General features: G+C 40.5%; 2 protein-coding genes across 9 annotated transcripts in view; both read right to left on the bottom strand.

The window, feature by feature from the left end:
- Positions 1-1,842: 1,842 nt before the first annotated feature.
- On the bottom strand, positions 1,843-6,370 carry LOC5510618 (60S ribosomal protein L21). Its single transcript, XM_001630995.3, has 7 exons — positions 6,272-6,370; positions 6,100-6,177; positions 5,913-5,974; positions 5,192-5,304; positions 4,731-4,808; positions 2,227-2,299; positions 1,843-1,958 (listed from the first exon to the last, which is right to left on the bottom strand). The coding sequence occupies exons 2-7, from the start codon at positions 6,164-6,166 to the stop codon at positions 1,869-1,871; spliced, it is 483 nt and encodes a 160-aa protein (XP_001631045.1). The 5' UTR covers positions 6,167-6,177; positions 6,272-6,370; the 3' UTR covers positions 1,843-1,868.
- Positions 6,371-7,398: 1,028 nt separating this feature from the next.
- The window catches only part of LOC5510617 (gamma-aminobutyric acid type B receptor subunit 2), a 39,790-nt gene continuing 31,051 nt past the window's right edge, over positions 7,399-16,137 (bottom strand). For 7 of the 8 annotated variants that reach the window (XM_048733202.1, XM_048733206.1, XM_048733204.1 and 4 more), the window contains exons 11-17: positions 15,656-15,806; positions 14,652-14,781; positions 13,394-13,501; positions 11,376-11,504; positions 10,450-10,782; positions 9,747-9,917; positions 7,399-7,977 (exon numbers count right to left, since the gene is read on the bottom strand). In XM_048733202.1, coding sequence (XP_048589159.1) covers positions 7,444-7,977; positions 9,747-9,917; positions 10,450-10,782; positions 11,376-11,504; positions 13,394-13,501; positions 14,652-14,781; positions 15,656-15,806 — 1,556 coding nt within the window. In that variant the 3' untranslated portion in view covers positions 7,399-7,443. Of the gene's footprint in view, positions 7,978-8,775; positions 9,121-9,746; positions 9,918-10,449; positions 10,783-11,375; positions 11,505-13,393; positions 13,502-14,651; positions 14,782-15,655; positions 15,807-16,137 lie in introns of those variants that run through there. The other variant, XM_048733209.1, reaches the window with a different exon arrangement.

Here is a 16,137-nt window from a genome sequence, read left to right as displayed (position 1 = left end):
GCTGAATGGCCTTAAACTCGGTCGAGTAATAAACGAGCCAACAAGTGAGTTTTTGCGAGTCATTTTTATTCATAAAAACACAAATTTGAAAATTTCAAATTCTGACTGTCAAATTGCATATATATAAACACTGAATGAGCTTGGACTGCCTGTGATTTACGTCTTTGAGGTCGCATTTTCACCTGCTCAAAACAGGTTAAAAAACAAGCCCAATTTACCCACCTAAAAAACGATATACGAGATACGGGGAAAAGAACCAATGCAAAGATGAAAGAATAAACTTTATTTTTAATCTGATTTTAAAGAATAAAGTGAAAGGAAAAAGATGTATTTTTTTCCTATATTCATGTATTTTTCTCACTCAGATGTACAAAAAAGGCGCGCGAGCATGCATTGCCGATCTCCGTGAGCGTTCATGCGCATGGGGTGGGGAGCCTGTGGAGATACCGTTCGTAATATTCCTCAATTACCCTCTTACAAAAAATGCAGGTATACATTAGCAGAATTTAAACGAAGGAATGTGCACTTGGAAAGTAGCAGCATTATAGGGCGATTTTGGAATGTTTTGCAGGACGAAACTTGAACGTGTTTCGCGCGCTGAATAAGAGAAACCTATGCACAGATGTCGAAATTAATGTATTCAAATTAATTACAATGGCGTCACGGAACACGATTATCGCCGCCGTTGCGTAGACGCTACGAGAGGATATTTTCGCGTCAGCGGCTACACGTAGGCTAATGACCATTATACCAATAGACCTTTTCGCGGTTACTTGGGAGGCCTGTGGTTTTACACCAAAGAGAGGCTCAGACGGGCATGGTTTGGCGGAAATGCAGCGGCGTGTGCGTCGGGTCGTTTCAAAATACAAAAAGACAACAGCCAAAACAGACAGTCAGCCAAAAGATTTGCCCAAATGCTTTTGTCTTCAGGAGTTGTTTGTTATTGCTTGACATGCCCGTTTGAGCCTCTCTTGGTGTAAAACCACAGGCCTCCCAATTAACCGCGAAAAGGTCAATTAGAGAGTTGGTTAAAAGAAAAAGAAAAAATCATACGTGAGAAAAAAAAGAACTGGAAAAAATGCATGTAGCCTAACCAGACAGAAAAAATGCAAACACAAAAAGGGGGAAAATCATGCACGCATTTAAGAGGGAATAAACATGCACGACTTAAAACCTCTCCCCTTCAATTTTCTAATGATCCGTCGCTTAATCCGGTTCGTGATTGTAAGTATACGTATCATTTAAGTCATATAATGCCTTATTGGGAAATTTCTTTATTCAAATTATTGTAATAACTAATAAATTAAAGTTAAAAAAAATGCTACGCCATTTATTGGCCGCTTAATTTTGCGAGTCGGTAACTGGTGCACTTCCTAGATTTAGAAAGTACGATTTAGTCGTATACGACTTGCCCGACACCTATGCAGCCTTAGTCTTATAGTGTAAATACGACTGCGACTCAGCTACGCTGCTCCAATACAAAAGTCGTAGTGTGTAATTCAGGGCTAATACATGTCGTAGACAGGTCGCAAACGACTAAATCACGCTGTCTCCGCATTAAGGAGGCTTCTTTCTCCTGGTGAAACTTTAAGAAAAATTATCTCTTTTATGCCTAGGCTTCATAATACGTCTTTTCACTTGACGTTATTAGACGTTTCAATCTATTTCTAAATGAAATCTAATCAAAATTAAATCTCTTATAAATAAGAGGGTTATGAGTGTTTATAAAGTTTGTTTTTAAATAACCCTCTCCCCCCTTGCCCAAAAAATATTTGAAACCCTCTGAAAAAATTTGTGAATCCAGACACGAATTTAAACTCCATATAAGAAGAAAGCACACGGTCTAGGTTCAAGGTTTATTCAGCCATTTAGATCACAAATTCATAAGGTATAGGCTGCAGCGTTACAGGCTTGTTCCTCTTGGTTCTCACAAAATGAGCAGTCTTGGGCTGGGCAGGCTGGACAGAGAATAAACAGAGGATGTCAATTACCAAATGGAACAAATAATCAAGTATTCTGATTGAAGAAGAATACTTGTTCAGCTGGACATATACACACATAAAACGTAGTACAAAAAACATCAGTAAAAATTACAGTGTTTACATCTTTGTCATGTGGCTGCCCTGAGAAAATACAAGCCATGTATTCCTTTCTTGTACATCATTCTGTTTGAGGACTTGGGTAATTTACTGTTGCATACGGTAACCCTATCAAGGGCTCTCATACCTGTCTCTTGCAGTGAGCGATGAGGCCCTTTGCCTTGGCTTCGTGCTTCTTCCTTTCGTTTTCCTTCACTCGCCTAAGAATAAAGTTTAAGGTGTTAATTAAAGGTTGTTTCCATGCTTTTATTTTGAACACAAACTTGCAAAAACTATGGTAGACCATGAAACACATTCCTTTTCATTTTTCACCAAAATCATTGAAGGAATGTGATAAAATGGCTTTATTACAAACTGAATGTATGCATAGTTTTCAATTAAAAGGACTTATCACCAGTATTGGCATTATCACCAGTTTACTTTCGGAGAGACGACAAGAGACCAAAGAATCGATTAGAATCCGCTTTATTTAAAGGCCATCGGCTCTAAATTTTCAGTATCCAATAGACACACTGCACTGCACATATGCAGTATCAATATTAATATACAGGGGTTTCAATAACTTTTGAAGTAGCAGGCTGTGCTTGGGATTTGTTGCATAGAACAATGGCTAAAAAGATAGGATAGGGAATCTCAAAAGTTGATAAAAATTGATCAAATTAAAGCAATGGAAATGATGCAATTCTTTCATGTAAAAACAGAATAGCAATTATAGTATTGTGTTCCATCTATTTAACTTTCCATTGAAAATGATGATGCAATTGGTTTAAAAAATATCAAGGTATAAGTAAGGGTTCAACAGCTTGATTCACACAATCCTAAATCTACCATCTGATTAATTGCTACTCATATTTCATACAGAGTAAAAATTACAACAACGACAGATATGACCTCTCATGGAAAAGAAAAGAAAGAAGAATACAGGTTTTCTTTTGCCTATTTTTTGCTGGTGAAGATGCTATTTTTGATCTATAAGACTGATGTATTGTTTGGGCTCAAAATTACCCTTGATCCTCTTTAGTACAAATCAAAGAGGTCAATCAAAGATGGCGACAACAAGAACGGTAAGATTCTCGAGCGATACAAAAAAATGGATATGTTTGAAAGTAACAGACTAAGTAGCCTACGTGTAGCCGCTGACTCGCGAGATCATCTCGTAGCATCTACGCAACGCCGGCGATAATCTTGTTCCGTGACGCCATTGTAATAGATTTGAATAGATTAAGTTTGACATCTATGAATGGCTTTTCTCTTATCCAGCGCGCAAACACATTCAGGTTTCGTCATGCAAAACAAACATTCCAACATCGCCCTCTTATGTTGCCACTTTCCAAGTGCACATTCCTTCGTTTTAATTCTGCTAATGTATACTTGCATTCTTTGTAAGAGGGTAATTGAGAAAGATTACGAACTGTATCTCATGGATAGCAAGCGCTCCTCGACTTTCAGTGACCGATGTGAACTTGAGCGTTTAGATTTCTGTGTACACAACACAAGTGCTTCCCTGCTATCAGAGGCCTTTTTTCTCTGTATTTCGCTTGGCTTGCGTTCGCGTGGAAAAGATCCTTCCTCACGAACGCCAGCCCAGTGAAATACAGAGAAAAGAGGCCTCTGCTAGCAGGGAACACAAGCGCATACATATTCAGGATTGCCGTGATCTGCAGCTTAAAAGGAAAAATTTGGTAAAAACCTAGCCATTTTGGATAGAACTTTGGAAAATAACTAAAATAACGAAATTGCTTGGTAAATGAAAGACTTTCCGTAGAAAGACATCGACATCATCGTTCAGAAAAGCAGAGAAAGCCTTCTTTTGTTCTTTGTGTGGTTTCTCTATCCCAAATAACGTTGACACATGTCTAAGGCTGAACTTAGGACAGATTTATCGCGATTAGGTGGGAGAGTCGTAGTGTTTTACTCCATATTTGAACCGCTCGACAAACTCACATCGTAAACAGCGGGAACCTTAATTTCAACTTCTGATCTGGGCCAATCAAAATATCCAAGAGAAAGTTACTAAGTCATGGCCAATCAGAGACTATTATAGGTTTTCCTGTGAAAGCCGTGACGTCACGGAACACGATTATCGCCGGTGTTGTGTAGACGCTACGAGAGGATTTCGCGAGTCAGCGGCTACACGTAGGCTACAGACTAAGTCAATTAAGAAAAAACAATCAAGAATTGGATGTTGGTGGCAAAAGCATAATGTAACCTAGTATTTTATCACAAATCACACATAATTTGAAAACTTATATTATGAGTTTGAAATAGGAGATCAGTGTTTTAATTTGCCGGCAGTGAGGATTGAAGTAGCTGGCAGTTCACTGCCAGTAGCAGCCTTCTAATGAAACCCCTGGATATATACACCAACACTGTAAGCACAAACAGCAAATGCCGATTGTGAAATGGCAGTTCTAAGGAAAGATACCGTGGTTTTGGCCAAATTTCTTCTGAAAGAAGAAACATATTACTGATGAATTTATAGTTGTCTTATTATGCTTATCATTCATATTCTTATATCCATAAACTGCTGTTGGTCTTAGATGGCATTTGCACTGACAAAGTTTCTTGAAAACTTGTTTATCTCTAATAGATAAATAACTAATAGCTAATAGTACAAAAATTAGAATGTACCTAAGGAAGTCATCACGGCAAGTAGAGTGCTTCACATGCTCAACACGTACATTGATACGCTTGGCAAGAATCTTTCCTCTGTAGACAAGAACACATTTATAGGTAAATGTATATTCTGGAAGATCAAACATAACATGTCTGAATTATACCAACTATAACATTTTTCCTAACAAGATGTTGGATTTGTTTGCCAATGAAGAAATAATCCTCAATTTAACAGCAAAACTACTAAATTTGAGAGATGTACAACATATGACCTAAACCCAATGTCTGATTACTGTGGTTCTTATCAAGTAATATCAAATAGGCAGTACTAGAATACAAGGGCTAAATGAGGAGAGTATTTTTTACACATAATATATATATACTAAAGTGAAAATCAATGAAGAAATCATTAAACAGTAATTCATGTCATGGAAATTATTGGTATACAGTCAAATAAGGTCTAAGACAAAACTTACTTGACTTGCTTGTTGACGACAACTCCTAATGCGCGTTTGGTGACATTATACACCCTGCCTGTTTTACCATGATACACTTTATGCGGCATACCCTTTTGAACTGCGCCATTGGCCTGTGAATGGAGGGATGCCGGTTGTCACAACAATCTTATCATAGATAGACAGAAATGCAGAAGGGCTGGTATTGAAGTAAAATTTTGGCCAAAAGTGATTGCAGTATGACTGCAATTGTTGTTAGTGGGTTTCATAATAGTTACTTGACCAAAATGACTGCAGTTTGATTTTGTTATAGACTGGTTTGTTGTTAGCCGGTTTCATAGTAGATACTTGACAAAAATGACTAGTTTGATTTACTGGTTTCATACAAATAAGACTTTAGTTTATTTTTGTTGTTGGCTGGTTTCACAGTAGATACCTCGACCAAAATGACTTTGATTGGCATTAAATCTGTTTATATAGGGAAGTAGTCAAAGCAACAAGTGTCTGAGCTTGAAAGATTTTTGAGCAAGAAGTATTCTATAGTTTTGAAAACAACTACATAAAAGAGTATAGTTAGTTAAAGTATATAATTTCTACATAGTAAACACCATTATAGACGACTTGTTAACAAATCTATACTATTCCTTTTTTTAAGGAATAAGTACGGCGGATAGGCTTTAAGCCAAAAACCAGAGTTCTTACTCAGGTTGACCCTTGCAACTTTATAGAATTCAAAACGAACCTTTACGTCCACGATATCGCCAACCTTGTAGCATTTGAGGTAAGTCGATAGATGCTCTACACCTAATAAACACATAACAGGGATAATCAGCTAATAATACGGGCAAGGGAGCGAGAGAAGGTGACCGAAAGCAAATATTCGAACAAAAATTCAAACGACCAGCGATTTCTAGCAACACGTTGAATACCTCTATGCCGGAATTTCTTCGAGAACATATACCGAGTTCCTCGGCGATAACCCTTTGTGTTCGTCATTGTAATGGGTTCTACAAAAGGATGGAAGCAAGAGCGGTTAATTTGATGTTTTATTCAATGAGAAAGTGTATTTTTGAGGATTTTAAAGCGGGTTTTCTTTCCTACCTTCCTACCACGTGAACCAAGATGGCGGAATTTGAAGAAAGAGAACGAGGCTGGCGAGGCGGCCTGCGATGCACCGCGCGCCCACTCGGCCCATGCACGCTACATTAAAGCACAGGCAACCCAAATGATCACCAAGAAAAAGGTAATCGAATACTCCTCCTCTGTGTATTCCTGGGTACTTAGCAACCCAAATTTGTTCGATTGCTCGCAAAAGAATACTCAGTGGCCCTTGAAGGTTTGTTGGCGAGCACTGTCATTGAAAACATTTTAATGTTTAATTTAAAAATTTCTTCCTGGCGACTTTTTTTTTCCAATATTTTTTTTTGGGTCTCTTTATACTGTGGATATAAACTTTAAATATTTTCTGGGCATGCATGTTGTCAAAATTAATGATGTCATAATATCAAAATTTTGTTGTGGCCAGCAGTGAGAATTTTCGCGTCTTTTCACTTATACGGGGAATCAGTGTTTCGTTACGATTTTCCCCTGCCCTTTGAATCATACATTTTTCCTGATCCCATAACCTATGATATGCTTCTTTTGTAGTGACCCAGAGGGTTGAGCGTCAAAGATTGCCTTTCTTTTTCTACTCGCCTCCTTAGACTTCTTATTTTTTTCTCGCACCCACAAGGATGAGATACTTTTAATCGATTTGTGCTCTTACACCATTATTTTGATCCATCTGCCTTGGTCACACTGTGAAACGTGTTTGACGTACTTCGCATAAAAACATCCACCACGAACACAAGTAGTTTCTGACGTTCTTACTGGGTTTTCTGTGGGAAATCAAACCTCGAGGAAGAACAGTTTCCCTGGCGCGTTACCCGTCCTACTTACCACAGGTAACCCACCGGTGAGAACGCCAGAAACATATAGATATATGGAACGGACCATTTGATATTCGACGGGGGGAGTGTCTGATCCCCCCCCCCCCCCCCCGAAAAAAAATCTAGCAAGGCTCAGGCCGAGCAAGCTACAAGTGAAGAAGAAAAGATTGGCATATCCTTCTGGGGGGGGGGGGGGGGGGGGGGGGGGAATCTAGCAAAGTAAAAACTATAAATAATTAATATAGCCACTCATCCCGCCAAATATCTAATGGTCCGTATCCAAGTAAAACTGGACGCACATGTTATAAAACTGCTTTATTCAAATATCTTGTTTTTGTCGAGGCATCAGATACATTTTCGGCCGTCAAAAGTATGGACCTCTGTCCTGAGACCGTTAGCTGTTGGTTTGTCCTGTACTCTCGGAAAGTCCCAACCGTTTCTCGTATGGGAACACTTAACAATGCTCTCCTTGAGCTTTGCATTCGGAAGACAATTTCCGCAAGAGTCTCCTGTTTGACCAGTTTTACTGGTTTGACCGGTTTGTTCGAAAATGTATTTTGGCTTGGGAGAAGGAAGACTGTATCGCCGTAAACATGGTGACGGAGATGCTTCATTCGTCGTTACTGCTAACCTTATGTTATGCGGACTTTCAGAGAGAAGTTGCTCAGTCTCCGACTGCGCATGGTGGTGCCCAGTCTCAACCGAGTCAAACTCCCCCGCAAAGTTCTGTTTCCGATGAACGCAGGTTTTGGCCCGACCTTTGAACGGGCTCGCAGCACCAAACCTGACATGGCGACCATTGGTTTCACACACGTCGTCAAAACTTTGAGAATTGATCTGATGGTTGTCACCATCATTCATTGGGAGCTGTCTCTTCAGCTGAAAGTGGAAAGCAAATATCAAGCAAACATCTAACGATGAACAAATATCCATCTATACCCCCCCCCCCCCCCCCCCGCTGCCGCCTTGTCTGCCTCGTTCTCGCGCTGACCTCCAAGCCCTCTCACGTTACACTGACCTCACGCCCTGGTATCCCGTGGATGCTTCCCGACAGATATCAAATAGTCGGCAACTTACAATTCAGGCCACCCAAACCCTGCAAAAATATTGATGGAGCTGGGGAAGGGTGTAAGGGAAGGGTTCTGACATGGATTACAATAGTAGGGCCCCTGATTTGGAAACTCTAAAAAATATTCTGAGTTAAGGCAGAGATATGTTTGGCCCGAATCTAGGGCAAGCCCCCGGTTCCCACCCTTGCTACGAAAAATTTTATAAGATCATATGTAGAATATGAAAAATAAAATCATAATTATTATTTGTATAATCATATTTGCAACGTGCGCAGACATGAATTGAGTTATAAAGAGACGGAGAGAAAATACGAAAGATAAGTAAACGTAGAGAAGAAGGGAGAAACAATTGAAACACATACCAAAGAACGTAAAAAGAGCGAAAATAGAAAACAGAAAAAGAAGCAAGAAAAATAAAAAAATAATGAAACACATACAAAAGAACAAAAAAGAGTGCGGCAATTTCCATGAAACAACAATTGTAGTACAATGCTATAAACTTACTCTTCACATTAATTTCAATTTTTATTTCAACTATGATTCGAAATATTTTGGTGTTCTATTTAAATCTAGTTCTAATCATTTAATTTACGACGTCTAGGTTTTAACTGTTTCTAGTGGAATAATTGCAGATTTGTGTGATTTTACGAATTAATCGAATCATTTCTCGTTTAATTTACGACGTCTAGTTTTTAACCGTTTCTAGTTTTAATACCATCGTATTTGCGTGATTTTACGAATTAATCTAATCATTTCTCGTTTAATTTACGACGTCTAGTTTTTAACCGTTTCTAGTTTTAATACCATCGTATTTGCGTGATTTTACGAGTGGATATTTCGTTCATGCATGACGTTAATCGTGATTTTTGCTGGTTCGTAATTCTTTGAGTCATACCATGAGCGAGTAACTTGTGGTTCATGAATCCCTTGACAAGCACACGGTTGTTTCGTCCTGTTTATGACACCATAACCTTTAGAATTTGCTATTATAATTCAGGTTGCACTCTTGCACTATCTTGCCGTTGTGTTAATACCGTATAGGGTTCGTGGTAGTGGCTAAGCAATTTAAGGACGGACCATTAAATTTTTTTTTTGGGGGGGGGATGGGGGGAGCAGTGGTTACATATTTCCTTGGATTACATTTTTTCACATGGAGCAGCTTTTCTAGAATTTTTTTTTTGCTGATCTATTGTTTTTTTAAAGGATAATTATTTCAGCTACTCGATTTCTTTCCTCGCTTTTGGAGCCTACGCGTTGTTTTGGGGGGATCGGTGGGCCCCCCTCTAAAGTATCTAATGGTCTGTCCCTTATATATTTTTTTATCGGAAGTAATATAATCGTTATTTTTATCGTCTCTTGTCTACTTGGCTCTTGAACAAGGGGCTTCTTTTAAAGTTTACAAAGGCGCTTTATTTCGCTTTACGGTTTATATGCACACGGTTTTATAAAATCCTAATCTAGTATAAATGTTATTTATATCGTAAAAAGGAATAAGGTATCATTATGCCGGTTTACGTCAGGGGTTTTAACTTCGTTTAACGATTGTCTTCGCCTGATAGTCAGAATAGTCTTGTTTACCTGCTTGTTTTCGAGTTTCAGTGTAGAAATCTCAGCCTCCAGTCTGGAATTCTTATTGGAGAACTGCTCGACGACACTCAGCTCGTTCCCAGTACTGCTCATCTGTCCACGGCCGGGAATCATGGTGCCGTGCAAAGGGTTCCCATCAGGGTCCTTCCACATCTGGATCACCTAAAGCACGGTAAGATGACATGGTTTAAATGACAGATACACAGACAAGAGCAAGCATAAAGCTATTTTTTTTCGGGTACAGACTGTTGTATCATTACCAAACAAATCTGTAATGTTTTGGATATACCCTGCGGCTCTAAAGCTGTACACCTGAAAACAGCGACTACAACACCTTTTCGTTATGAACATCATAATCACCACGGTTCATCACCAACATCATCATAATTGTCATCATCATTATGATAATAGTCATCGTCATCATTACACCAACACCACCACTAGCATTATACCAAGTCATCATTATCATCACCACCTAAATCATTACCATCATTATCACCACAATCACATCTGGAACCTACAAAATCACCAGTACCACCACCACAATTATCACCAGAACTACCACCACCATTATCATCACCATCACTACCATCACCATCATCATCAGATCATCATCATCACTACCACCACCACAATCATCACATCTACCACCACCATCATTACCTTAGCCCATCCATATACCCAGGTAGCTCACCTTGGGTATAAAGAGGACGCTGAGGGTAACTGTGGTACAGAACAGTATAACCGCGCATATGAGCGCGAAGCCTGCCGCCGGCTCGCTGCTAGAAACGTGAGATAACGGTACGCCAATAGCGCATAGTAACACCACATTATACACACTAATGCCAATAAACCGCGAGTCGTTCAGCACCGGAACGGATATCTTGCGCGTCTCGAAGGCGAGGAACAAGCCGAACACCAGTAGAAGGCTGTGAAAGGCGTAGAAGGTCACAAGCCAAGGGAGCGAGTGTGGACCGGTGCATTCTTCACGGTGCATCACAAACTCGTGGTCGCGATCTTTAGAAAACTGAATAAAAGGTAATAGAAAAATGGAATTTCAACACACCATGAACTGTGAGTATAGATTGCAGGGACCCTAAGATTGACGACGGCGGAGAGTCCCCGACGACGCAAGGTTTCAGCGCGCACCACCACAAGTACGCCCTACCACAAGTACGCCCTACCACAAGTACAACGTGTGCGGCGTCGTCGTCTCTCCGCCGTCCTAAATCTTGAGTTCCCTATTATTGTGTCTACTATAGAGAATATTTTCGTACAATTGAAGCGCGGTCATCATTCAGCTTCAAGCAAAAATGAAGAATCAGAGTGCGATGAGAATTTTAAAAGAAAAAACAGCCATTAGCGTGAGCTGTCTTTTGTCGTGTTTTGGGGTATGTGCAGTTTTCCAGTATTTGGAGTTCCTGTGGCGTATCTATGTGGGAAAAAAGGGTATCTAGTCTCCTCGCGCATATTACCCAGAGCACAGCAACCCCGAGCTTCTTTTGAACATTCATTACAAGAGATGCCTGCGAAGTAGGCGAGTTATTGGTATAACGTTAGAAGCCCACTAAACAAACATGTCATGTCAGAAGCGTTGAGCTTGTTATATCTTGTACGTACCTTTCTCGATCCTTCCAGAACAATGACCTTCCTGCTTGGCGGGTGCAGCGCCATCCACAAGGACAGCAACAACACGTCAATCAAAACGATGACACCGAGCATGCCGAACAGATCCTTATCACGTACAACCTACATGGCAGAACATGCGTTACCATAGCAACACGTCAAGGTACCATAGCAACACGTCAATAGAAGGAATGACACCGAGCACGCCGAACAGATCCTTATTACGTACAACCTACATGGCAGAACATGTGTTACCACAGCAGCACGTCAATAAAAACTATGACAGCGAGCATGCCAAACACATCCTTATCACGTACAACCTACATAACAGAACATGCGTTACCACAGCAACACGTCAATAAAAACGATGACAGCGAGCATGCCAAACACATCCTTATCACGTACAACCTATATAACAGAACATGCGTTACCACAGCAACACGTCAATAAAAACGATGACAGCGAGCATGCCAAACACATCCTTATCACGTACAACCTATATAACAGAACATGCGTTACCACAGCAACACGTCAATAAAAACGATGACAGCGAGCATGCCAAACACATCCTTATCACGTACAACCTACATAACAGAACATGCGTTACCACAGCAACACGTCAATAAAAACGATGACAGCGAGCATGCCAAACACATCCTTATCACGTACAACCTATATAACAGAACATGCGTTACCACAGCAACACGTCAATAAAAACGATGACAGCGAGCATGCCAAACACATCCTTATCACGTACAACCTACATAACAGAACATGCGTTACCACAGCAACACGTCAATAAAAACGATGACAGCGAGCATGCCAAACACATCCTTATCACGTACAACCTATATAACAGAACATGCGTTACCACAGCAACACGTCAATCAAAACGATGACAGCGAGCATGCCAAACACATCCTTATCACGTACAACCTATATAACAGAACATGCGTTACCACAGCAACACGTCAATAAAAACGATGACAGCGAGCATGCCAAACACATCCTTATCACGTACAACCTATATAACAGAACATGCGTTACCACAGCAACACGTCAATAAAAACGATGACAGCGAGCATGCCAAACACATCCTTATCACGTACAACCTATATAACAGAACATGCGTTACCACAGCAACACGTCAATAAAAACGATGACAGCGAGCATGCCAAACACATCCTTATCACGTACAACCTACATAACAGAACATGCGTTACCACAGCAACACGTCAATAAAAACGATGACAGCGAGCATGCCAAACACATCCTTATCACGTACAACCTATATAACAGAACATGCGTTACCACAGCAACACGTCAATAAAAACGATGACAGCGAGCATGCCAAACACATCCTTATCACGTACAACCTACATAACAGAACATGCGTTACCACAGCAACACGTCAATAAAAACGATGACAGCGAGCATGCCAAACACATCCTTATCACGTACAACCTATATAACAGAACATGCGTTACCACAGCAACACGTCAATCAAAACGATGACAGCGAGCATGCCAAACACACCCTTATCACGTACAACCTATATAACAGAACATGCGTTACCACAGCAACACGTCAATAAAAACGATGACAGCGAGCATGCCAAACACATCCTTATCACGTACAACCTATATAACAGAACATGCGTTACCACAGCAACACGTCAATAAAAACGATGACAGCGAGCATGCCATACACATCCTTATCACGTACAACCTACAAAACAGAGCAAGTGTTACCATAGCAACACGTCAAGGTACCACAGCAACACGGCGACCAAAGAGGATTACACCGAGTAAGATCATCACGTACAACCAACAGAATACGTGTTACACGCCACAGCAATACGTCAAACTAGACTACGCCACTATGCATGCCGGGAAGATCCTCATCACTACCTACATAGCAGAGCAAGTGTGACCATAGCAACACGTCAATCACAGGGATGACACCGGCCATGCCTGTGCCTACACAGGAAGGGGTGAAATCAAGTCGTTTACCTTTTTAACTTTCTTGACATTAGTGAATATTTGATGGACTCTCCAAGTCTTAGAAAACATCGCACCAAAGCCGATAGTAAAACCAAGCGACAACAGACAAAATCTCGCCTAGAAATAACAGGAATTTCACGGGATTAACAAACTGTATAGCCTGAGTATCAGGCGATTTTATTTTTTAAAAGTCGGAGATGAAAAATAAAAGTACGCCTGACACAAATACTAGGCGCGACGCCTGCCGCCCCTTTTCAGGCCACTGTCAAAATACATCGGCTGTCAATTTTCCAATGACTCGCGTGGTGGCACAATCAAATCAAATTATAAACAGTATTTATGAAAAACAAAATTATATTGGTGTTATATGCAAGGTTAATAATTTTAGTAACGACGAACCCCGGTGAGGGTAACTTTATGCTAAGTGTTTGAAACGCAAAGATAGTTCACGGCTCAGGAGATTTACGATATGACTGCAGATCCACACATCACTAACTTACAACAGGATATTCACATCACCAATTTACTAGGCTTTTTCGTCTAAATAGAAAATCATCTGCTTGAACACAAATGCCATTATTTGATAAGCTCACTCGATTAACAACTCGCGGGAAGTACCGCAAACAATCCCAAGCATTCCTCGTGCTCTCACAGACAAATTTCTTGAATATTCGGCTACTAATGATGTCTGTAGTATTAAGCAGCTTCTATGACATCCATATATCCAGCGCCTTTGGTAAGACTTAGTAGATCATCGCTTCGAAAAATGATACCATTGAAAAATAAACACACGCAATGATCGGCCTAGCCTGGGCAAGACATTTGAACATCTAACCTGAGTATCAAGTGGAATTTTAATTTTTCCAAAGAAAATGAGGAGAGGAAAAATGTATTTTTTAAATATATACTTTTCTCTGATTTTGCTAACGCATGGTGAAAAGCAGTTATGGAGTCCGCCATTACTCTGAGAACGAGCATTCGACGAGTTAGGGTACTATATATAGCTGAACCAATCAGCGCGTCCCATTCAAGTTCCCTTTGTTTTTTTACCAATCAGGAGCCATGCCGGAATACGGCATGAAAACATGCGATTTGAACAGTTCTTGTATCAGGTCCTTGTCATGTTTCTCGCCGGCGCGATGGAAACATAGGAGGTCCTGATACTCAGGTTACAAACTGTATTTTTAGAACCCTTTATTTCTATTATTATTTCCATATTAATTTCTGTTTTTATAGAGGCTTGACAGAGCTATAAGTGCTTACTTACCCTGCACGTCGCTGTAAAGACCTTATCTGACACGCGCCCATCTAGACCATACAGGAATACAGTGGAGTAGATTAGGATACAGCCCAGGATGACAACATTGTTGAGGTTTGGACTCGACAGTTTGATGTATCTGATAAAACAGTTTAAAGATCCCTATCATGGTAAACATTTGTTAATGTTTTCAGTTCTGGGACAATGATGACCAAACTTGAAATAGCCATCTAAAAACAAAATTGTGTACCAATGAACAGATTAAATAATTAAATATGGCAAAAATTGCCGCAAAATCACCTGTGCATTTGACTCTTTAACTATAGAGTATCTTGAGAGCGAGGCAGATCTCGATTTCAGAACTCTATCATCTCTCCTTTCTTGCCTCCAGCCCACCCCCCACCCCCCCCCCTCCCTACCCACCTCCATCAAGATATTTTTTGCTTGACTTCGGCAGGCTGAAGCATAAGAGGTCGGCCATTTATATCGATATCTGACGCGAGGTTTCCTCGGAATACAGGGACGGATCTAGCTTTTTGCTAAGGGGATATTTTGACCCAAAAATTTTCGTCTTTATATTACCTTCGTAACCATTTTGGAATGAACAGACACAATAAAAAAAAATAAAAAAGGCAGCCCAAAGGGAGGGGGGGTTACCTCCCCCCCCCCCCAGTAGATCCGCTACATTCATCCGCTACTAAGATAACAGGGCGTGGAGTTTGGTGAAATTGGGCGTGGATTTCACTCTTCTTTACAGTTTTTATAGCCAACAGGCGACATCTATCAAACTGGCATTGTATTTTTGCCATAAAAATGTAAAGCGGAGTAGCGAAGAGCAAAGATTAGGAAATGCCAGGGCGGAATAGACGGGTAAAAAAGAGTAGGGCTTCTACCGTGTTAGCTAATTTTGGGCCGCGATAAATAAAGGTTCGTAATAGATCTAAGGGCTATCTCAGTCAAACTTAACAACAAATACATACTCGTGCCTTTTAACACTTTTCACTAGAACCCACCTTTTATTCCTGTACTTGATATTGAATGCAAGGAACACCAGCCCTAGTACTATACCGAGGCTTCCCATGAGACAGACAAAGATGTAGAGCCACAGGGGAATCTTGATGAATTGGCGCACCTTGATAGTACGGTCCAACGGTACTTTGCCTTCTGAGAAAACAAGGCATGGTCAGATACACTTTTACGCTTAGGGGCCTTAAAACTGGCTACGGCCAACGGTAATTCGCCTTCTGAACAACAAACCATAGTTAGATACCCTTTTACGCTTAGGTTCCGTGAAACTGGCTACGGCCAACGGTACTTTGCCATGAACAACAAAGCAATAGTAAGAGACACTTTTACGCTTAGGGTCCGTAAAACTGGCTATTTACGAGCGAAGTGAACGGATACGGAAAAGACGCAGAGGCTTCTGCGTTTCAGCTTCTTCCGCTAGTAAAAATAATATGCCTTTAAAGAAGGCCAATCACGCCGCCATTTTATG

This window comes from Nematostella vectensis, chromosome 10 (genome assembly GCF_932526225.1).
Source record: "Nematostella vectensis chromosome 10, jaNemVect1.1, whole genome shotgun sequence".
In the NCBI taxonomy this organism is placed as follows: domain Eukaryota; kingdom Metazoa; phylum Cnidaria; class Anthozoa; order Actiniaria; family Edwardsiidae; genus Nematostella; species Nematostella vectensis.
The sequence above is the reverse complement of the archived record's forward strand: the minus strand, read 5'-3'. Positions and strand labels throughout refer to the sequence as shown.

Bases quoted from the DNA above. Each gene is read 5' to 3' on its own strand.
- LOC5510618 (XM_001630995.3), bottom strand. From the start codon at position 6,166: ATGACGAACACAAAGGGTTATCGCCGAGGAACTCGGTATATGTTCTCG. The intron at 5,975-6,099 runs GTATTCAACGTG...TGTGTTTATTAG, and splicing joins GAAGAAATTCCGGCATAGAG to GTGTAGAGCATCTATCGACT. The intron at 5,305-5,912 runs GTTCGTTTTGAA...CTCCATTCACAG, and splicing joins GCGATATCGTGGACGTAAAG to GCCAATGGCGCAGTTCAAAA.